This window comes from Cebus imitator, unplaced genomic scaffold (genome assembly GCF_001604975.1).
Source record: "Cebus imitator isolate Cc_AM_T3 unplaced genomic scaffold, Cebus_imitator-1.0 Scaffold177, whole genome shotgun sequence".
NCBI lineage: Eukaryota > Metazoa > Chordata > Mammalia > Primates > Cebidae > Cebus > Cebus imitator.
Genome location: NW_016107492.1, coordinates 564154 through 588316, shown reverse-complemented (window position 1 = coordinate 588316; position 24163 = coordinate 564154). Strand labels below are relative to the sequence as shown.

Here is a 24163-nt window from a genome sequence, read left to right as displayed (position 1 = left end):
GTCTGGATTCAGAATCCTGAGTCTATCCTCTCACTAGTCATGTTACTTTATGCGAGTTAAACTTTCTGTGCTTCAAGTTTCCTCATGGGTAGAGATAATAACAGCACCTGCGCCTGGTACAGTTTTAAGGATAAAAGGAGCAAATATATAAAAAGCATTAAAAATATATAAAAAATATATATAAAAAGCTATAACATTACCAGGAACCTAGTAAGAACTCAATAAATATTACCTATTATTACTATTGCTGAGGGAAAAAAAAGTCATTTTTCTAACTGTATTCTAAATGCAATTTACAGAATGGCTTAAATTCTATTGATCAACAGATCAGAATGCTATGCTGTCATTAAAAATGATGATGTAGAATTATATGTATAAGCATGAGAAATGCCATGATAAACAATAGTAAGTTTTTAAATAAAGGTTATAAAGTGGTATTGCTTTATTATCCCATCTTTAATCAATCATAAATATAAATATACATGTGAGCAAGCAGAGAAAACAAGATGAAAGCACATTAAGCTGACAGGTGAATGGGGATTAAATCTGGTTAGTAGAATAATGGATGGTTTTTATTTTTATCTGTATACTGTGGGGGGTTTTGTCTGAAAACATTTTTTTGGCCATGAGCATATGTGACTTTTGTAATAAAAATGAATTTTTATAAGCCAATTATCACAGTTACAAGTGGCAGTAGGATTGCCAACACAAAACTACAGGCAATAAAGTAGGTGCTAGACAGGGCTGGTGCAGACTTAGGCTGAGGAAGGCCAAGCTTTCCAATCACCCATTCTTCAATATTCCAAAAACATATTTATAGAGAATATCAATAACAAATACAGTTCTGCTAAAAATTAAGTGAAAATTTGCATTTTACAAACAGATAAGAGGTTACAAATATATGAATATGTGAGACTAAAGCTTGGGCTTAACTTTTTAAAATTTCAACTATTTATACGTTTCAATCCAAGTTACCAGTGTCTAAAAGTAACTTTTGGGTTGAAAACCAAATACAGCTGCTTAAGAGTGGTTAGCAGATAAAATGACAGCAACATTATAGACTTACCTGGTCACACATAGATAAGTGTCTACAAATGTAGCTGATCTATCTTGTACTTACTGGTGTAAATATTTAAGGATAGGAGGCAAGCAGGGATGTGAAATAATGTAAAGTGTGTAAATATTACACCAGTAATTAAATCCTAACTTATTGTGTTGTTTTCCTGCAAGACTTGAAGACGAATAACAGCTTTAAAACATTTTTGGTGCTGCCACTAAGAAAAAATGTAACATCTTAGATGGAAGAAAATGTGGAAGGGCTCATCATTTAAAATATAAAACTGATTTGTCTTTGAAAGTTTCAGGAATACCTACAAGATTATTTTTTATCTTATTGGTTAGTACTGAAACACTTGTTTCAAGGAATATAATTAACTTACGTATCTACAGACAAAGGGCACAGGACACAGAGGTATGAAGCAGAATTTGATCAAAATGACCTACTCATCAGTAGCAATAGGGAATTTAATTATTGGAGATTAAAGACATGGATGTTATCAAATCATAAGAACTAAGTGTGCACAGTGGGTTTAATGCAAAGAGCCAAGAATACTAACAGACAAACAAAAAAACCCAGAGCCAAAAGCCGAGGCTTTGGTTTGTTCATCAATACCACTTAACAATCAGATTTTTAAATCCATTCTAAACAATGGCAGATAAAAAAGATTTAGGTACTTCTAATATTACAAATCTCATGCATACCCACTGTTATCCTTAAATATTCTTAAAGTATAAAACCTCTCACCTAATGTTAAGAAAACAGATTTTCCTCATGTATTAGAACTGTCCGCTACATCATTAGGTGCATAGTGCCTTAGAGCAGATTCTCAAGAAACTGAAAGAAAATAAGGCAATGATGAGGGTGTTGGTGTATTATTTTGACAGCAGGGATACCAGGCAGGGTGAGTGAGAAAAGGAGGCAAGCAGGGATGTGAAATAATGTAAAGCATGCGTGGCTCTTTCACAAAGAACTACAAAGGCACATAACAGTTTGCTCGACAGATGCTTTACTTGGCAGTCTGGAATTCCCCAGATAAGCTGCAAGGAGAAGCCATGGGATGAAGAAATACTTAATGTGTTCCAATGGAAGAAAAAAAAAATTCATGTTTCCTCCTGACTCCTATTTTCCATTGTCATGGTTAACTTAAAGGGATTAACTGCTCTAGAGTTCCAGGTTGCCATATTCCGCCCCTCTAATACCCTATCAGGAATTAAGATCCGAGTTTAAGGTTCAAAAGTGATGGCAGAAGCCAGAAACTCTGAGCAGGTGGCTGGTTGACCCAGCTATAAGGCAGAAGCCAAGGAGAAGAATCCAGTATTCCCAAGGCAGGAGAAAGGTTCAAGCCTGAGGGCAGCAGATTGGTCTGGGAGGCTGGTAGAGCCAAGGCAATCTGAAAAGGTTAGAAAGTGTCTGATACAAGTGCTAAGCTGAAGAAGCTGGCTTGTCTTGAGAAATTTTACTGAGCAAGAACATTTTCTATTCCATTAAATATCAACAAGCATACTCAATACTGTAAGAAGCTTGTTCTAAGTGAGAGCTATAGCAACTGAGCTAAGGGTAAAGTCATGTTTTCCATCTCATAGTTCTAAAGAGCCCAGTTCATTAAGTAGTACAAGAGGTAAAGAGCCCACAAAACCTGATCTTTCCCTTAATGCAATTTTAAATGTATTTAATTAAATGCACATGGATTCCAACACCACTCTGCCAATTGCTTACTCTGTACCAAGGCTTTCTCTTAGTCTCGCTTAAGTTTCAAAGCAAACTCTGTGCATCCTATTTTATAGAAAATTTAACGGGAAAATAAATAATGCAGGTCAAATCTACCTGCACTGGTAGAATAAGGACTACCAATTGGCAGAATAAGGACTAGACTAACTTCTGTTTATATGACATGCTACCCAAACCACTGAAAATCCAATACTCAACTTATTAACTATCAAAACTTATGGAAAGCAATTCTTGCTAATTCCCAAGTATTCAGGAGGACTTTTGTCTTAGAAACTGGGATATTGTATATTTCCTTAGAAAAATCATATACAACATATATAGCTCACAATCCAAAGTTCAATGAATTTTTAAAAGAAAATATCATGTTGTGACTCTGTAAGGTGATGCCCAGGTGTCTCCTTCATGCCAGAAATATTCATTACCCACCCCATCCCACTGAAAGTGTTGCCTGCTTATGGCTCATGGCCAATTCTCTCTTCTGAGACTACACCATGTCCCTGGCACAGCTCACCTCCAGTGATTGATGGAAATGGGGTAAAGAGACTAAACACTTTGATTCAACTAGGGATTTATTTGAAGGGCCATCCCATCCTCTAAGTTCTCCTGGGGCTTAATGAACCCTGTGTTACAACTTCATGGCAGTTCAACTTCTGCCTAATCCTACCTTCCTCTATTCCTTAGAGGTATAAGGAAAGAATGGTCCCAAAAAGTACTACCCAATGGAAATTCTGCTTGAAAACTTAGTCTCACAGTTATACCTTGGATAACCTAAACTATTATATGAAGTGGTACCATAATAGTGAAAATGAAGTGACAAAGTAATACTGAGAGGAAAATTAGAGTTTTAAATGTGATTATGATGAATAAAAGAGACTAAAAATAAATAAGATTCAACAAGGAAAAATAAAATCTGAAGACTTAATAGGAAAATGGCAAAAGACACAAATAAGTATATGAAGAGAAAGGCACATGACCCTTAAACACAAGTAAAAATGTTTAGCCTTATTTATAAGAAAATACATGCAAATTAAAACTATATTGGTATCAGTAATGAGCAATCTGAAAATAAAACTGAGAAAACAATTACATCTATAATAGCATCTAAAGGAAATAATACTTAAGAATAGGTTTAACAAACTAATTGCAAAAAACTTGTACCCCAAACACCATCAAACATTATTGAAAGAAATTAAAGACCTAAATAAATGGAAAAATATCTCATGGTCACATATTGGGAAATTTAATTCTGCTAAAATGGCAATAGAGTACTCTCTAAATTAGTCTACAGATTCAACAGAACATCCTATCAAAATACAAACATTTTTGTAGAAATTTACAAACCGATTCTAAAATTCATATAGAAATACAACGAACCCAGACTAGCTAAAACAATTCTGAAATAAAGAACAAACTTGGTGTATTGATACTTCATGATTTCAAAACTCATTAAAAAGCTATTGTATTATTCAGATACTATGGTATTGATGTAAGGATAGATACGCAGATCAGTGGAATAGAAAGAACTATGAGTTCAGAAATAAGCCCTAATAATTGTGGTCAACTGATTTTTGACAAGGGTACTGAGATAATTCAATGACGAAAAACAATCTTCAATAAATGATTCTGGGACAGCTGGATAGCCACATGCAGAGGAATGAAGTTGGACTCCTTTACACCATTCACAAAAGTTAACTCCAAATTAGCCCCATAGAACTAAACATAACAGTCAGAACTATAAAACTCTTAGAAAAAAAGATGAATAAATCTTCATGATATTGGTTAGCCAAAGCTTTCTCAGGTACAACACAAAAAGTATAAGTGACAAAAGCAAAACAGATACACCAAACTCCATCAAAAATAAAAACCTCTGTGCTTGAAAGGACATGATCAAGAAAATGAAAAGGGAATAGAAGAAAATATTTACAAATCCTGCACCTGATAAGGAATTGATATGCAAAGTATATAAACAACTCTTATAACTCAATAATAAAGACAAATAAATCAACTTAAAAATAGGCAGAAGATCTGAACAAACATTTCTCTAAAAATATACAAATGGCCAATAAGCACATGAAAATATTCAATGTTACTAGCAATCAGGGAATATGCAAATCAAAACCAAAATGAAATAGCATTTCATACCCACTGGAATGGAATCAAAAAGATATTAACAAAGGTTGACAAGGATGTATAGCAATTGGTTTGCCCATACATTGCTGATGGGAATGTACATGGCCATGTGTCTTTCTCTTCGTATATTTTTGTCTTTTGCCATATTCCTGTTAGGTCCTCTGATTTTGTTTTTCCTTGTTGAATATTTATTTTATTTATTTTTAGTCTCTTTTTGCATGATAAGCACATCCATTGCTGATGAAGATGTATGAGGGAACAAATATATGAGGGAATATAAAATGGTGCAGCTACTTCAGTAAATGTTTTGGTAGTTCCTCAAAATTTTAAACAGTTACCATGAGACCCAACAATTCTGCTCCTAGTTATACACCCGAGAGAAATGAAAACATAATTCCACACATGGACATGTACACAAATGTTCATAGCAGAATCATTTGAAACAGCCAGAAACTGGAAGTAACACAAATACCCATCAACTAATGAGTTGATAAACACATCAACTGGTATATCTCCACACTGAAATATCATTCTGCCATAAAGGAAAGATATGCTGACACATGCTACGAAATGAATGAGCCTTGAAAACATTTTGCTAAGTGAAAGAGGCCAGTCAGAAAAGAACACATATTGTATGATTCCATTTATATGAAATGTCAAGAACAGGCAAATCTCTAGACACAGAAAGTAGATGAGTGGTTGCCTAGAGCCAGGATGTTGTGGGAGGCATTGGGAAGAAATGGGAAGTAATTGCTAATAGTACAGCATTTCTTTTTGGGGTGATGAAAATATTCTAAAAGTGACTATGGTTATGGTTACACAATTCTGTACATATTCAAAACCAACGAATTATATACTTCACATGATAAACTGTATGGTATGTAAATTGTATCTCAATAAACTCTTAAAAAATCTACACTGGGATATCACATCTGACCTATCAGACTGGCAAGACTTCAAAATTTTGGCAAAATCCTCTTGGCAAGATTGAAAAACGGACACTCTTGCATGCTGCTAATAAACATGTAACACTGACTCATCCACTGTGGAGAGGAATTGGGACTATCTAATGAATAGAGCCATTTGTTCTTTGACCCAGAAATCTCACCTCTGGGAATTAATCTTGGTGATACTTATGCACAAGTTTATTTGATGTGGGATCATATGTAACAGTAAAAGCATGGAAACAAATGACCATCAGAAAAGTACCTGTTGACTAAAACTTACTTCATCTAAGCAATGAAGTAATATAAAAGCACAAAACAGAATTAAAAAAAAATCAACTGTTGGAATGATCTCTAAGATTTGCAGATAAAAAGCAAAGTGAAGAACAGTGTAGGGAAGACATAGAAATAAGAATGCAAACATATACATATCACATAATACACACAACTACATATACACACTTATTTTTACCAAAAGAAACATTGAAGTATGAGCCAGAAATTAATAAAAACGTTTTCCAAAGACAGCAAGAGGTTGAAAGTATAGAAAGAATGATGATAAAAGGCAAACTTCTGCGTATACCTCTTTCTCTTTATATAATTTTTTTTCTTCCTTTTTTTTTTTTTTTTTTTTTTTTTTGAGACTGAGTCTCACTTTATTGCCCAGGCTGGAATGCAGTGGCATGGTATCAGTTCACTGCAACCTCACCTCCGGGTTCAAGCGATTCTCATGCCTCAGCCTCCAAGTAGCTGTGATTACAGGTGCCCACTATCATGCCTGGCTAATTTTTGTATTTTTAGTAGAGATGGGGTTTCACCATGTTGGTCAGGCTGGTCTCGAACTCCTGACCTCAAATGATCCACCCATCTTGGCCTCCCAAAGTGCTGGGATTACAGGCATGAACCACCACACCCAGCCAATTTTCACATTTAAACCATGTAAATGTTTTACAAATTTAAACAAAATTACATTGAAAAGAAAAAGAAGCTCTGCATCCTAAAATTGGAAATGGACTGAAAGAAGTGAACTCAACTATATGCCAAATGGGAAAGACAACCACCCTTTACTTTGAATGTATACTCTTAGCCAGATATAGGGACAATATGGACTACAAGGATGTCTTAAACATTACTCAGTGGTTTCCCTGATTTTGTGACATTTTATTTATATCTATACATAAAATACATATTTTATGTATATTGTGGATAAAAGCAAATAAATATTCTTATTTTTTAGAAAGCAAGATTTTGACTGTCAGAGTATGGAGTTGCAAATATGAAATCAAAGTAGTTAAGAAAGAATTTATAATGTTAAAATTAAACTAAAAATATCAATATAAATCCATTATTTCTTCCATTCAGTCATTCCATCACTCAAATATTCATTTCTTTCTTATTTCCTTGCTCTATAAGTCATTTTTTTGGGGGGGCTTTTATTAATTTATTCATTCACTCAATAACATGAGGCATATCCTTACAATTAAGGTAGACTTGGGAGCCAATACACAACTCTTATTCATTCATTCAATCATTAAGCCCTAGATGCAAATAACTTAGCACCCAGAGCTTGGCTTCTAATTATAATTCTTCTATAAAAGTAATCAAAGCCCCTTGGAGAAATGGTTAATTCCATCCTGAGCCACCATAGGGTTTTGCCAAAAGGACACAGTTCCCAGCCTAAAGACACTCCCACAACTGCCCAATGTGGGATCATTTGAGCGCAGAAAAATTTAATGTTGTTCATTCCACACTGACAAGGGAAAGCTCTTCTTCATAGAATAATATCACTAAAAGAAAAATAAAAAATGCTAATAGAATTCAAAAATCAACATTCTACAACCCAAAAAGAAAAAAACTGAATCAGGCTAGGATGATCAACAGACAAACTGATAATGAGTTGGGAGGAATATATATTTGCATGATGCCCAAGTAGTCACCCAATAGAATACTTGCTAACTGGAAAGGGAATGCCACGGCCTTACAACAGAGAGATTTGAAAGTCGTGACCTTAACTAAGAAAGCCAACTAAGCATTAATAAATGTGAGACAACTTAACATTACACGGTTTCTAATGGGATGCAATATTAAGTATACAATATCACTGATAAAGTATTCTTGCCAAAAAACTTAATCTGAATATAACCAAGATTTTATACCTGATTTACAGATTACAGTAGATTCAGAGGATAGAAAAATGGCTTAACCACACCACAAGAAAATTATCAGACAAATCCACACTGTACAATATTCCATGGGATGAAGTCTTAAAAACTCAATATGGTTACATCAGGAAAAACAGCTAATGCATGCTAGGCTTAATACCTAGGTGACAGGTTGATAGGTGTAGCAAACTACCACGGCATATAACTGCCTATGTAAGAAACCTACACATCCTGCACATGTATCCTGGAACTTAACATTAAATTAAATTAAAAAATTTTTTAAAGTCAATGTGGTTGGAAAAAAAATGTTGTAGTTAAACACAAACAAAACAACAGTGTGGGCAACACCCATCTGCAGGGATGTGCACACATGGAAGGACTGTTCTTTATGAAGACATACTAAAGAGACCTAACAACCAAATAGGATGGAGGAACCATTGGATCCTCTTCAGAGAAAGGTAAATTGTGACAAATTGGGATACTTGAATGGACACTTCAAACGATATGATGGAACTGCCCATTTTCTTAGGCATAATAAGTATATTATGATTATGTAGCAAAAAGTCATCATTTTTAAGTATGCATGATTATTTAACAGTGAAAGAGCTGAGGTCTGCAAATTAATTTCAAATGGTTCAACAAAAAATATATATTTACATATATACGCAGAGATAAAGTACATTTGTTTTATCTAGTTAATGAGAAAATGTGTAATCATCACACTCCTTCAAATTGTATGACTGAAATTTTTCATATTATAAAAACGAGAAAAGCTTGAAAAACAACCAATTAAGTTCTAGTAAATTGATAAATATAAAAATAGAAGTTAATGAAATAGAAAAATGTTAAGGCAAATTTATTCAATAAAGTTAAAAATGGATTCTTTGAGAAGAATAATGATAGACAAAAGGCTTGGCTACTCTGGCAAAAATAAATAGTGAGAAGGCAAAATTAACATTAGAAAAGAGAAAGATGATGTAACAACAGACAAGAAAATTCAAAAATTTAAACTAATTATTGTATAATGGTATACCACATACATTTTAAAAGCTACGTGAAGGCTTGGCAGGGTGGTTCATGCCTGTAATCCCAGCACTTAGGGAGGCAGAGGTGTGAGGATCACTTGAGGACAGGAGTTTGAGACCAGCCTGGCCAACATGGTGAAACCCCATCTCTACAAAAAATACAAAAATTAACCGGGCATGGTGGTATGCGCCTGTAGTCCCAGGTACTCGGGAGGCTGAAGGGGGAGGACTGCTTGAGCGCAGAGAATGGAGACTGCAGTCAGCGCAGATCACATCACTGCACTGTTGCCTGGGTAACACAGTGAGACTCTGTCTCAAAAAGAAAAAAACAAGTTAAATTGGTATATTTTATTATATATATATTTTACAGCAATAGAAAAGCTGTAAAACTGTACTAATTAGAAACTATAATAAATACTCTTTACTTATTGATATTCTGCTTAACTGGAGCAGGTTATCAGAAATTCCAGATCAAGCTCAATTTCTAAATTAGTAACGAGGTATAGATCTGTATTTAACACGTATTAAATAAACATTCTATTTACAAATTCATTTTTACGCCTTTTAGAATTTAGGTTTCAGAATTATTCAACAGTTTTCTACTTATACATTTCTCATATGTAAGTCACCAAAGATTCACTGGGCAGATATGAGTAAAAAGAACAAATATAGACTTTTTACTATCACAGAGCTTCTGAATAAGACAAAAAATTAGTGGATCCTGCATTTGAGATATTTATTCATGAGACCCTAACATATCCTATGAAATGCCATTATTTAAAAGTTAAAACCTTTAGAGTTATAATCAGGATAGTTATTAAGGTAGAACTTCTACCAAAATTAGGCTGTGAATGACCTGGAACCCTATAGTCAGTAGGATCTAAGCCAGAATCTATATTTAGACAGTCATTCTGAGGACTGTAATATTACTAGCTCTGGGCAGCTGAATAAGCCGGTAGATTAATGGACTGGAGAAGTAGACATGCTATATAAATATATTAAAAAAGTTGCTGAGTTTCTGAGAGTTTTAGAGTACGAATGTTCTCCCTCTCTTCTCATAACTAAAAGGAATGTATTTGATATTAGAGGTGATTAACAGGAGAGTTAAAAGCAAAGTCCCTGGAATGCAAGATCACATTTCATGTATCAAAAATTAAAGATCTTTACAAAATAAGGAGAATAAAATATGAAGATTTACAAAAGTTCCTTTGGCTAGCAACAAAGAATCTACTAAAACAGACTAGTTTATTTCCAGAAAATAAGTAAATGAAGCTCAGGTTATATTTTTCTGTTACTGACATTGTTCAAAATTTTCCATCTATGAGCAGTAATTTGAACTTTATTACTATTTAAAAATTATTCACCATGTCATACTACCCCTCCTTCTGCTAATCAACATTTCTGATTACAGATTTTTTAAATGCCGCTTTTAATTAAAATATAACTTATTTCCAGAATTTTAAGTAAAGCTATATGATTTATTGCAAATTATGGTTTTGTAAAAAGGGCATCCTGCTTTCTTCAAATTGAGATGAAAAACAAGGCTAATATGCCCAAGAATAAGATAAACCTTCTCCAACATAAGCTGGCTGAATTTTCTGACTGAAATATGCTTCTACATTCCAGTAATTTCAGACAGTAGTAAACACAAAGGGGGACATGACAATATTAACAGCAAAACTCCACTAACTTACTGAAAGCAATTTGGCCCAAATACAGTGGCGAGATTGTGAACATTCATGCGATTCTGCACATGATGCTTGGCTACTTTTGTCAAGAACTGGCAAAGGTATTTGAGGAGGCAGTAGTGGGTGTCTGGCAGCTCTTTTATTAAGTCTCTTAAGCTACTCTCCTGAACATCATTTCTGCCATCTGGAAAAAAAAAGAATAAAAATGTTCTCAGGTATATTTCACAGTAACAACAACAGAAGCCATAGGTGTAATAAATTCTAACATTTTATTCAGAGAAAAACTCTTGAGAGACTGAGACAGGCTTTACATATTTGATTTTATGTTAAAGAATTACTAACTTATGCAAGAAATCTAAAAAAAACCCCACAAGTTTTATTCAATGCACAAAATGGGTTTGTGTTTCAATTTTATGTTTTCTTCCTTAAAATTAAGACAATGGTTAGGTTTTTGATCCACAGCAGAATCTTCCATTTGATTTTTGTCTTCAAGTTTGTTAAAACCAGGATTCTCTTGAGGAAAATTTGATATGAGAGATCTTCAAGGGACACCAGGGGGGATGCTGAACTTAGTGATCAGGATACTGTACACAGAGAAAACTGAAGGAAACCTTTAATTCCCAAACAGCTTTTTAATCTTGACAAAGATTATCTCCTTGACCAATCTCTAGTCAGATTTCTCTGAGCTTTTTTCAACTAAGCCCTCTTCTGGGCTTGTCCTCAAGAGTCCACTTCCAGTAACAACACTGCTAAGTCAGTTCAGTCAAAATTCCCCACCATTCATATCTGATAACCCTCCATATCTGAACAAATTACTCATTTCCCATCATCCTTCAAATCATGTCTGATCACCTTGGCCTGCCTTCAGCAAGAAACTTGTTAGGTCAGTTTAGCCATAATCTCTCTTTACCCTTGAGGTTTCCTCTCAGTAATTTTCCACCCACTACCTGCCGCTTATCCCAACCCTGCAACATGGCTATGTAATTCCCACTTTCCCTTGTATTCCAAGTTGAGCCCAATCTCTCTGCCCCAACTGCAAAACCCCAAAGCAGTAGTCCCTCTAGCTATCATAATAGTCCTGAATAAAGATTTCCTTACCATTCTTTAACAAGTGTCAGAATGAATAACTTTATCTTCTTTTTCTTCTTTTTTTTTATAAAGGAGTTTTGCTCTTCTCACCCAGGCTGGAGTGTGGTGGTGCAATATTGGCTGCTTCAGCCTCCCAAGTGCTGAGACTATAGGTGCCTACCAACACGCCCGGCTAATTTTTGTATTTTTAGTAGAGATGGGGTTTCAACATGTTGGACAGGCTGGTCTTGAACTCCTGACCTCAGGTGATCCATCTGCCTTGGCCTCCCAAAGTGTTGGGATTACAGGTGTGACGCACCACACCCAGCCAGAATAACTTTTTCTTTACAATATCTAACATGTCATATAGTTCAGAATTTGATATATCTTTCTCATACAAAAGACTAATAACCCAGCAATACCCCAAATTGTCTAACGATATACCAAAATTCATAGGCATACATATGAAAAGTCTCTCTCAAGTCTCAAAGATTTGTTTTGTCATTATTAAATACAGTAAAATTGTTAATTTTTGTGACTTTGTATAATGCTTTCTCTTGGAAGAAAATAAAAGTATTTTATAACAAATACAGCAGTTTAGAGGAATGACTACAGTCCATTACTTTAACAGACATCTAAGAGAATGAAAATGTAACTCAGTTACAATTAATAAGCAGTTGTACTGCCTACCCAAGTCAGCTTTAGCCAGTTAAGTGAAGAAGAAACAGAAAAATGAGAGAAATGAGATACAAAATCAGAGGATTAATCAGTGCTACAAATCACCTGGATAACATAATGCTACAGACAGGAAGTGAAAATATACAGCAAATCAAACACAGTAACATCGAGAGGCTTCAGAGTACAGGATCAGAATGAAGCCTCAAGTCATTTCTGAGGTGAGGAACCTGGTTCTGCTACTTACTACCTATGTGACCTACATTGCGTTGTTTATGATGACTATTTTCCACTGCACTATGACCTTAACTAGCAAGGATATATAAGAGATTAAAATAATTAAGTTGGCGTGATTAAGAACTAATCGGAGATATCCATTTCTCATGCCTTTATATTATAAAAGTAAACAAACAATGAACCAAGAGAAAATGTTCTGCCTTTTGTGTGGTGACTAATTCAAAGTGAGTCTATGGGATGTTTTCACTAGTGTCTGCTCTCTGTTTAAACTGTGGTCTGATTCTCAGCATTTAAAGATACAAGCAACAGAATTACAACAGCCTTGATAATCAGACTCTGGCCTCTGGCTCTGAAATGAAACCTCAAACCACAAGGCAGGCAATGTGTAAAGATACCAGGTCAAAAAAAAATAAAGATTCAAAATATTTATGAATTTATGACAATAACATCTTTGAAAAAGCAGCAGCATTTTCATCATTTTCTAATTTTTGAAATACGATAAACAATTTTTCCAGGAAATAAAATTGCCAAATAATGGGAAGGGAGACAGATGTATTTAGAGAGTTTCACGTTTAGCAAAAGAACATAAAATCCTTTTATGTTCACAGAAGATATCACAAAACATATTCTCAAAAGTCAAAAGTGACTGAGAAAGAAATATCTCATATCTACCTCCTTCCATTTCCACAGGATTTTTGTTTCCTGTGATGGAAGACGGATTCATAGATTCCTGGATTCACCAACTGGGCAAGGTTGTCAGTGTCCTCTCCATCAGTGGCTTTGACAGCAGCACACTATTTATAATTTACCCCTTGAATCCCTGTTCAAATACACTGACAGCGAAGACCTTAATTCATTAGCATGATATTTTGCCTCATCTCTTTTCATACTGGTTAATTATGTATCTGCATTTTGTAAAGCGTTTCCAGAAATATCTGGTAAATATCACCATTACTCCCAGCCTGCTGCAACCCTACAAATAAGATTTCCTACATATGAGAATAATAACTGCTCAACACCTTCAGAGGAGGCTTATAGAAAAATGCCTATGATAGCAGCATGGGGGCAGTGGTGGTACAAATGTGCCTATTAGGAAGATGTCTTCTGATGCTTGCAGGAAAGAAAGCTCATACTAATTGGCAGGGTACGGTGGCTCATGCCTGTAATTCCAGAACTTTGGGAAGCCAAGGAGGGTGGATTGCTTCAGCCCAGGAGTTCCAGACCAGCTGGGCAACACAGCGAAACCCCATCTCTACAAAAATTAGCTGGGCGTGTCGGCACATGCCTGTAGTCCCAGCTACTTGGGAGGTTAAAATGGGAGGATCTCTTGAGCTTGGGGAGGTCAAAGCTACAGTGAGCCATGATCATGCCACTGCACTCCAGCTTGGGTGACAGAATGAGACCCTGTCTACAAAAAAAATAAAAGTTCCTATTACTTTGCTATGGCTTAATTTTTTGCTTTATGGACACCTAAATACAATAAACACTGCCTTATCTGTTCATGTTCTTGTATTTATATTGTTAATTATGATAACTCCCTTAAGGTCTCACATTATAACAGATTTCACAATGCTTCTATTTTTATTTACATGCATCCAAAATGTACATTTATTGCACACTATGTATGATGTTTATCACACACTTTCTATGTGCTTAACATTCTCTAAAATCAGGGAGACAGCATTAAACAAAGCTGTGATGGTTAATATTGAGTGTCAACTTGACTGAAGGACCAAAGTATTGTTCCTGGGTGTGTCTCTGAGGGTGTTGCCAAAGGAGATTAACATTTGAGTCAGCGGACTGGGACAGGCAGTCCCACCCTCAATCTGGGTGGGCACCATCCAATCAGCTGCCAGCACAGCTAGAATAAAAGCAGGCAGAAAACCATGGGAGGACCAGACTGGCTGAATCTTCTGGCCTCCATCTCTCTCCCATTCTGGATGCTTCCTGCCCCTGAACATCAAACTCTTCAGCTTCTGGACTCTTGAACTTACACCAGAACCACTCTTGGACCGTTGGATTTTCCAGGGGCTCTCGGGTCTTCAACCACAGACCGAGGGCTGCACTGTGGGCTTCCCTACTTTTGAGGTTTTGGGACTCAGACTGGCTTCCTGGCTCCTCAGCTTGCAGACGGCCTATCGTGGGACTTTACCTTGTGATCGTGTGAGCCAATACTCCTTAATAAGCTTCCTTCATATACAGGTATTGATCGACTTACCACCTGTGCAACTTACGACCATTCAACTTTACGACCACAATTGCTAGCCACAACTGCTCCGCGTCTGGCAGCGCAAACGTTGCCCAGCTGGGCGTACGACAGTGCGGGCCAGCTTCCGGCAGCACTACCATCTCCGCATGCACCATTTCAACTGTACATATAGCCTACTCAACTTACGACCAAATCGTGTTACGACCGGCCCACAGTCCTGACCGTGGTCGTAAGTCGAGCACTAGCTGTATTCATCTATCCTATTAGTTCTATACCTTTAGAGAACCCTGACTAATACAAAAGCAAACTCCATGCCCTTATGAAACATTCTAATCTAGGGGTAGACAGACAATTAAAAAACAAATGTTTAAAATATATGTGAAGTGGTAACATACGTGTTATGACTTAGAAATAACACATATGTTACCATCTACACATAGAAAGCAGGGTAAAGAGGAGGAAAGCAGAGTATGTTGGGGTAGATGTTATTTCTCTCAACATGGTCAGGGAGGCCCCTCTGATAACGTGACATTTGAGCAGAGCTGAAAGAAATAAGGAAGTGTGTAGTAGGCAGGGAAACAGCACATGCAAAGGCCTCCTGAGGTGGAGTTCCTGGGGATGGGGCTAAGGGTGGGTGAGGAGAGTAGCAGGAGATGAAATCAGGAGACAATGCAGAGAGGGAAAGGACAAATCATTGCTGTCTGATTAAATCTGATTAAAAGCCATGGTCTTTTAATCAGACCATGTTTTTGTTTTGTTTTCTGTGTGAGGGTTTTGGGCTGTGGAGAGACATGATCTGCTTGCGGACCACTCTGGCTGCTATGCTGAGTCTAGACTGCAGTGGCACAGTTGAAAGCATTAAGATTACTTAAAAGACTACTGCAATCATCCAGAAGGAAAGGGCCTCGTGGCCTGTATCAGGCTGATGCTGGTAGGATGGTTAGACACAGGGGTGGATTCTAAATGCACCTTTAATTTGTCTTGTGCTGGAAGTTGTTATAAGTTCAATCTTTCCAAAAACATTTCTTGAGTGACTACTCTATGTCAGGCACCATTCTAAGCGTTTGGGATAAATCCATAAACAAAATAAACAGAAAATCCCTACCCTCATGGAGCTTACCTTCTAGCAGATGAGACATTAGGCAATAAATATAGTAACAAGGCTAAGGGAATTGGGAGTACTTGAACTAAGATGAAGGCTGGTGATTGAGATTATAAATAAGACTGTCAGGAAGGTCTCCTTGAAATGTACTTGATATCTGAAGCTAAAGTAAAAAATCTATACACTGGCAAACATAAGCTCTTTCAGAGATGGTGGTTGAGTTACAACCAAATTTTAAATACCTTCCACGAATTGCATATTAAAAGAGCTCAAGACACTGTTTTAAATAATGATATACATTTTTAAGACACACAGTAAGACAAACCAGCATAGGAATACAGTACATCTATACTTCAAATATATTTTAAAGAAATGTGGAATAATTTAGTCTATTTACAGAATTTGCTGAGTTGGATGGAATATTACTGTTAGGTAGGAATCAGATTACAGATAATAGCTAAATATAAGAAAAAGCTCATTTGGTGGTCACAGGGAAAGGACACTTAGCAATAAAATTCCATAGAAGGGCCTCAGAAACAGAAGTGAAATGCATCTCTGCAGATGTATTAACATATGTTAACAGCTTTAAACTTGTAGTTATTTTTAGAATTAAATTGGAATAAAAACTAGGATCATATGTTATAATTCTAAGTCCAAAAAAAAAAATTTTTTTTTTTTTGAGACAGAGTCTCACTCTGTCACCAGGCTGGAGTGCAGTGGTGCAATCTCAGCTCACTGCAACCTCCACCTCCTACGTTCAAGTGATTCTCCTGCCTCAGCCTCCTGAGTAGCTGGCACTATAGGCATGTGCCACCACGTCCAGCCAATTTTTATATTTTTAGTAGAGAAGGGGTTTCACCATGTTGGCCAGGATAGTCTTGATCTCGTGACACTGTGATCCACCTGCCTCTGCCTCCCAAAGTGCTGAGATTACAGGTGTAAGCCACCGTGCCCTGCCAAGTCCAAAAATTAGAAGAAAACTTTGCAGATGGAAATAATGGTTCACAATTGAAACAGTCATCATTTTCTTTGACATCAATCTCTTCTTAGGCAAAAACTCTCTCTCTCCATTAGTGAAAAGTGCCACGTCAAATTATTCAAGTTTTCTTGAAAGCTTTCATTTGCTGTTGGCTACATTTGACCCATTGCTCAAGCTAAAACGCAAACATTCAACTAGCACAGTATACAAAGCATACAGAGAAATCTACTCAGCACTTGAAAACTGTACCATAAATACTTTTGTTCCAGTTTAAGCAGCAAAAATTGAACCATGTGACAAATATTTGCTCTCACAAAAAAAAAGATCATAATTATAATCAGCAATGCTATAGCTATATCACAGGATATGTCACAGGATGACACCCACCTCTAATCTTGACATGTATCCTAGTGTTTGTCACATGCCTAGACTTTTCAATGACCATGAAGTTATACTGTACTCATAATATTAGCCTCAAGGAAAGAAGAAAATAAAATAACTGGCAAAAGGCTAATTTCTATCATGATATATCTCAGAGCCATGGGAAGATCAACCATTAAAACAACCAAAATATTTAGTCTCATGGTGCCAGATTTATCAAAGTAGCTCCCCCTTCCTGCCTCATTAAACCTCATAAAAGGTTTTATGAAAACTTGCTAATCTATTAGATATTAACAGTATAATGAGCTGTTGCTGACTTTGCAGATTAACAGAAGTCATAAAGTTGAGAACGTGGGCAGCCTCTAGAAACTGAGAAACCAGCAAAGAAACACAGACTTCAGCCTTACAACTGCATGGAACTGGATTCTGCCAACAATCTCAATGATCCTGACAGTAGATTCTCCCCCAGAACAGTCATACTGGAGCCTAGACTGTCACCTTGAATTTGGCCTTGTGAGACTTGGAGTAGAGGAAACAGTTGAGCCCACACGGTTCTCATCCACAGTACAGTGAGATAATAAATTTGCACTGTATTAAGCCACTAAGTTTGTGGTAATGTGTTATAGTAGCAATATGAATCTAGTAGTTCCCCATTTGGAGATGACACGACTGAAATAGATTGATTCGCCTGTCCACACTCACCCAGGTAACAAATAGCTGAGCTACAAATTAAATCCAAGCAGTTGGGACCTCATAACACACGGTTTGATCAGCCTACTTTTACAAAGTTAGCTATGAGTGTTATCATTATTACAGAGTAGCTAACACTGTGTCTCATGTATGTAAATATTTAAGAAACATTTCCTGAATCAACCAATCAATAAGCAAATCGGTTGTGCAGTGGAGAGGTGGGAATCTTAATTAATTTGTGAGAAACTATAGCTTTGTAGGTTCTCGGGGCTTGTGGTGAAACAAAATTTTAATAGAAGGCTGTAAGGCTGTATGGACATAAAATATAAACTACATAAAAATAAATATAACATGAATTATATTTCTTTCCAAATACGTATTTACAGAAGAATGAGAAAAGTAATCATGAAATGCCAGCTGTACAGAATGAGACTAGGGTTTACCTCTGCATTTCATTCCCCAAGACTGAAATCCCTTCTTTAGAGTGAAGAGAAGCTTATGTAGGCAACATAATTTCATTTTCCTATGCAAAAGGAGGGGTTATGTTTCTTAAAATATCTCACAACCTCATGACCATGACATGGCTCTCAAAGGCCTCACACAAATTTCTCAAAGGGCAGGCTGATAAAGTAACTAATAAAAAATAAAGTGACTAATAAAAATTAATAAATTACCATCTATTCTTGGAGGTTATTAATGAATCTACAAATCTTATCACTCTGATTAGATTCTGCAAAATGCAGAGGTATATTTATTACCAAATTGGTCAATATGTATACTGATCCTCCTGTTCCCAGAAAGAACATGAATGTTCAAGTAAGAGCAAAGGCCTGCGGGAAGAACAAAGAATTCGGTGATATTTTAGACTTTAGTCTTATAACCAAAACAAACTCCAGATAATGCCTAAATAGTATCTCAGCATATTTATTTTGTGGAGTATTCACTGGGTGCTGAATGCTTGTCAGTGGGGACAGGTGGTATACATAAAAATGTCAAACAGTCTAACTAAATTATAAAGCTGGAACCTCATATCTACACTAAATGTTAGACACAAGCATTTAGCAGCTGAAGAACTTATTTTATCAGAAACATAGCACATAGGACAGAGAGCCTCCAACAATGTAAAATGCTAATCTGAAACAATATTGGCAGCAGCTCAGCTAATAAAACTTGGCTTTCTCCATAAATCTAGCACTACATTAAATGGGCCAAGTACAGGAACTATATAGTTTCAGTTGAAATCATATTACTGCCAGTTGGTTTTTTTCTAGACACTCCTTGTTAAATGCTCAGCTATAAGTGGCCTTTAAGTGGATTTGGTGTCATATGCGTTAAACCAAGCCCAGAGTTACTCAAGCCTATTTGTATATCCTCTTATCCTTCCTTTCTCCCTTAAGGGCCTCAAATTGTTTATGGACTCATTGTAAAAGGTTGATTATTTCCATGGGTTCAGTAAAGCAGGTGTTCAAAACAGCTCGACAGAATTAGGGCAGAGCATAGGTGGCTAGTAAGCTAATCGTTTGGCATCCGTTCAATTAATATTCTTTAACCAAATTTTTAAATATTTTTATGTAGATTAATTTTCTATTAATACAAGTTGTATACTTTTTAAATAACTCACTTGTTGACTATGTCTTCTCTTCTTCCAACAAAAAAGACTCACTAAAAAAACAAAGAATTTACAGAGGATTTCACCCAGTTTACAATGAATTCCATAATATCCTCAATAGGCCTCTTCTTGGACTTGGAGGTGCTGGGTCTCCCATTTTTCCTCTTCAAGCGCATAATCGAAAAGCTATGTTAGAAAATAATTACTCAAAGTTGCAATATAGGTAGATACTCAAGAGAAATAAAAAGCATATATCCACATAAAAACTTGTACATAGATGTTCATAACAGCAAAAAAATTGAAATAACCAAATTTCCATCAACATAGGAATGGATAAGTAAAATGTGGTATTTTCATACAACAGAATATTAACCAGCCATAGGAATAAAGTGCTGACATATGTGACACCACAGATGAAGCTTAAAACGTTATGCTAGATCACAGAAGCCAGTCACAAAGGACCACATATTGTGTGATTCCATTTATGAAATGTCCATGAGAAGCAAATGTTTATAGAGAGACAGTAGACTGGTCTTTGCCTAAGGATGTGGGTGGTTGCAGGAAGGAGGAATGGGGAGTGACTGCTAATGGGCATGAGTTTCTTTCCGGGGTCATAAAAATGTTGGAAAGTTAGATAATGGTGTTGGTTGCACTTTGTGAATATATTAGTAACCACTGAGCTGTACACTTTAAGAAGGTCTATTTATGGTGCTTAATTTATATACCAGTAAAACTGTTATAAAGAAATTCTGTTGACTTCAAAATCAAGCGTGGGGAAAAAATCAAGCATGGGAAAAGAAAGTCAGAGGAGACCTTTCAGATAAAGATGACAGATCATTTCAGTTAAAGATGAGTGTATCTACTTCTCCTCCTAATATCCCACTAAAATAACATTTTTTTTTTTTTTTTGAGACGAGGAGTTTTGCTCTTTTGCCAGGCTGGAGTGCCGTGGCACGATCTCGGCTCACTGCAACCTCTGTTTCCCGGATTCAAACAATTCCCCTGTCTCAGCTTCCTGAGTAGCTGGGACTATAGGTGTACACCACCACACTCAGCTAGTTTTTTGTATTTTAGTAGAGACTGGGTTTCACCATGGCCAGGATGGTCTCCATCTCCTGACCTCATGATCCACCTGCCTCGGCCTCCCAAAGTGCTGGGATTACAGAAATAAACCACTATGCCCAGCCTAAAATGACATTTTTTTAAAAAAAGAATAAGCCCTCATGGATAAAGAGAATAGCCGAAAACATAACAGTAGATGAAATAGTTTAACAAATTTACATGTGCATGCACACACTCACGTTTCAAGATGAGTTGTTCTTACATGGAATAATTTGCTCAGTCATGGCTTCTCTTTCCAAGCTTGCATAACCTCACCCACGAGTTAATACTATCTCATAGAGTCAAAGGCCATATAAGGAAAATAAAGATGCATACGTGTACCCAGCAAAGAAAAGATCATCTGGTTATCAGGACCTACAACCTTGGAGGTCATGGAGGTCATAGACACAAATAAGGTTTTTCCTGTCACATGGATCTGGATGAGAGCAGTTCAATTGGAATATTGCCAAAATGTATGATGTCATATGTGGAAACCTGGGTTTCCTGCCACGACATTTCCAATTTGTTACAGTGGAGACTTTGCATTGCTGATTGAGTGGTACCTTGGGCAAATATGTAGATGTCAACCCTTTAATTTTCCTCTGGGTTTAAGTCTTTACCTAGAAAAAAAGAATAGTTTATATGTGTGGCATTGCTTATAGAAAACTTAAAAGATACACACTGAAAATGGAAAGGGTTAAATTGTGTAGTTTAATATAATGATTCTGTTTCTCACAGAAACAGGTATTTGTGTAAGTTGAGTAATTTCAAAAGAAAAGCAGCTTCTCAGTAAGAAGAAATTAACCTAGGGAAGGAAATATGTCATATGCTTGTTATGGAGCTCACATTATCAAAGAAATGACACCTCATAACTGGTATTTGGCCAACATTTATTCACATGCTACTTTAAAATTTGCAAGTCAAAACCACTCAGCTAATCTCAAAACAATACAGATGGCATGATAGTGTATATAAAAGACAGGCTTGATTCCAAGATACCTACTGAGTTTCTCATACAATGAAGAAAAAGAAAGCCCTTAAGGCTTAGGTACAAATTAGTTTATTAAATTAGCTTTACTTACAATTAGCCAATGTACTGATTAAAATGGCCCTATTATTAGAGAAAGAAAAACAGTTACTATCTAAATTAACAAATGCTCATAAGCATTTGATAAAGTTCACAGGCACTTAACTCTCACATGTTTGCACAGCTGCTATTATAAAATTTTGTCTCATTTAAAATCAAATATGAGCTGGGGGGTTAAAAAAAAGAGAATTTCCATTTAAAGACAGAGATTGATTATATGTGTTTATCTAGTCTTCTTCCCAAGACTCCACTTAAATGACAGTAAAATAATGCTTAAAAAATGTAAGCACCCCATGGCAAAAAAAGAACAGCAGAGAAGACAGAAGAGTATGAGATTTTAAAGACATTTGGAATTGGATGCAAGTGAATGGAAACAGACTGTTTACAAGCCTGCCAGGCTCAGGGAGTCCTCCAACACTGCCTGGATCCAGGCAGACGCGTGCTCAGGCAGGAGTGCTGAGGCTTAGTCTCCGGGTAATATCAGAGGATTCTTAGATACCTAAGATAGTTAAGGTCTAGCATGAGAAACACATTTGAAAATGCGACATTAGTGAAAAGTCTGCTAAGAAATAAGGGGCCATTATTTCCTTACTAATGGGAAGCAAGCACACTACTTCCCACCTCCCACAAGCCCTGCTCTTGAAGAACTCAGTTGCTGACAAGGAAAAAGATGTTTACATACTGACATCTGGGCCTCCCCAAATGACACAGCTGCATTTCTCATTTTTCTATCTAATCCCTCCAAAGTGAAATATGCCAAGAGACAAGCCCCTGATCCCATTTATGAAATGTTATCCTCAAATCAAACAGCTAGGAATCACTTTATGTTTGAATAAAGACAAAAAGAAGACTCATAAACAGATAATAGAGAGAAAAGAAGAAAATTTAAACAAGTACAACAGTAACAACAAATCAGTTAGTATCCTCAGAAAAATAAGACAAGAATGCTCTAAAGCAAGAGTATGGTGTTTTGCAAAAGGAATCAAAAGCAAGAAGATTTTGGATATTAAAAATAGAAAAGCTAAAATTTAAACAAAATAGGTTTGGCTGGAAGATAAACAAGGAAATTTCACAATAAACAGAAAGAAAAGACAGTGATAAGACATTTAAAGAATCTAATATAGGAAAGCTAATACAAGAAAATTTTCAAGACCAAAAGAAAATACTTTCCAATTTGAAGGAACTCATGGATTGTTTAACACAAGCCTCCAGGAAATAGTAAGTCTAGGAAAAAACACTGGTGAAGGAAAACTCAAGATGACATCTACAACCAATCCAGGAGGGAACAGAAAATAAAAAGGGCCCCAAAGAGGAACCTCCACAGAAATAAGGAATGGATAAATTATTTAATTTTTTTAAGTTAACAGTGGAGCTATTGGAGCAGTTTGGAAAAAAAAAAAAAAACAACAACAACTACGTCAAGTTTACAGAAAATTATGTAAGTGGGCTGGGCATGGTAGCTCATGCCTATAATCCCAGCACTTCCGGAGGCCGAGGTGGGCAGATTATTTGAGGTCAGGAGTTCAAGACCAGCTTGGCCAACATGGTGAAACCCTGTCTCTACTAAAAATACAAAAATTAGCTGGGCACATTGGCGTATGCCTATAATCCCAAATACTTGGGAAGCCGAGGCAGCAGAGTCACTTGAACACAGGAGGTGGAGGTTGCAGTGAGCTGAGATCCCACACCCCTGCATTCCAGGCTGGGTGACAGAGTGAAGAAAAAAGAAAAAAAAATTATGTAAGTGAAAAAATAGATATTAACATCAGAAAATATCTCACACATATATATCCTCTTACAATAATTATTAGTAAGTCACATATTATTTATGAATTCAACTAAATTTGTCATATATCAATATTTGAAGAAATTGTTTGAAGTGGCAAGGCAACAGGGTGAATTCCATCTGTTTTATAAGCAGAAGTGATGAGATAATATCTGAAAGTGAGCAATCAAGATTTAACCCTATGTTATTAAATAGAAGCAAATACCAAAGCAACAGCTAAACCAATTAAAACTTATTACTTCCGAGAAGGAACTGAGGGCTGCCAAAGGGCATGGTAGGGATTTCCCCTTTTGTTTTGTTTTGTTTTTGTAGAGACAGGCTGGTCTCAAACTACTGGCCTCAAGTAATCCTCCTGCCTTGACTTCCCAAAGTGCTGGAATTACAGACATAAACTACCACACCTGGCCAGGGTCTGCTTGTTTCCTTTTCTTTTCTGTTTTGTGAAATGGAGTCTCACTTTGTTGCCCAGGCTGGAGTGCAGTGGCACGATCTCAGCTCACTG

The 24163-nt window shown here is 36.3% G+C and overlaps 1 protein-coding gene across 5 annotated transcripts in view; it reads right to left on the bottom strand.

Annotated features, from left to right (window-relative positions):
• FAM13A (family with sequence similarity 13 member A) overlaps positions 1–24163 on the bottom strand; it is a 390503-nt gene that overhangs the window by 250745 nt on the left and 115595 nt on the right. For 4 of the 5 annotated variants that reach the window (XM_017545084.2, XM_017545082.2, XM_017545085.2 and 1 more), the window contains one exon: positions 10744–10921. The exons of the other annotated variant lie outside the window; for it this stretch is intronic. In XM_017545084.2, coding sequence (XP_017400573.1) covers positions 10744–10921 — 178 coding nt within the window. The remainder of the gene's footprint in view (positions 1–10743; positions 10922–24163) is intronic. 5 annotated transcript variants of the gene reach the window in all.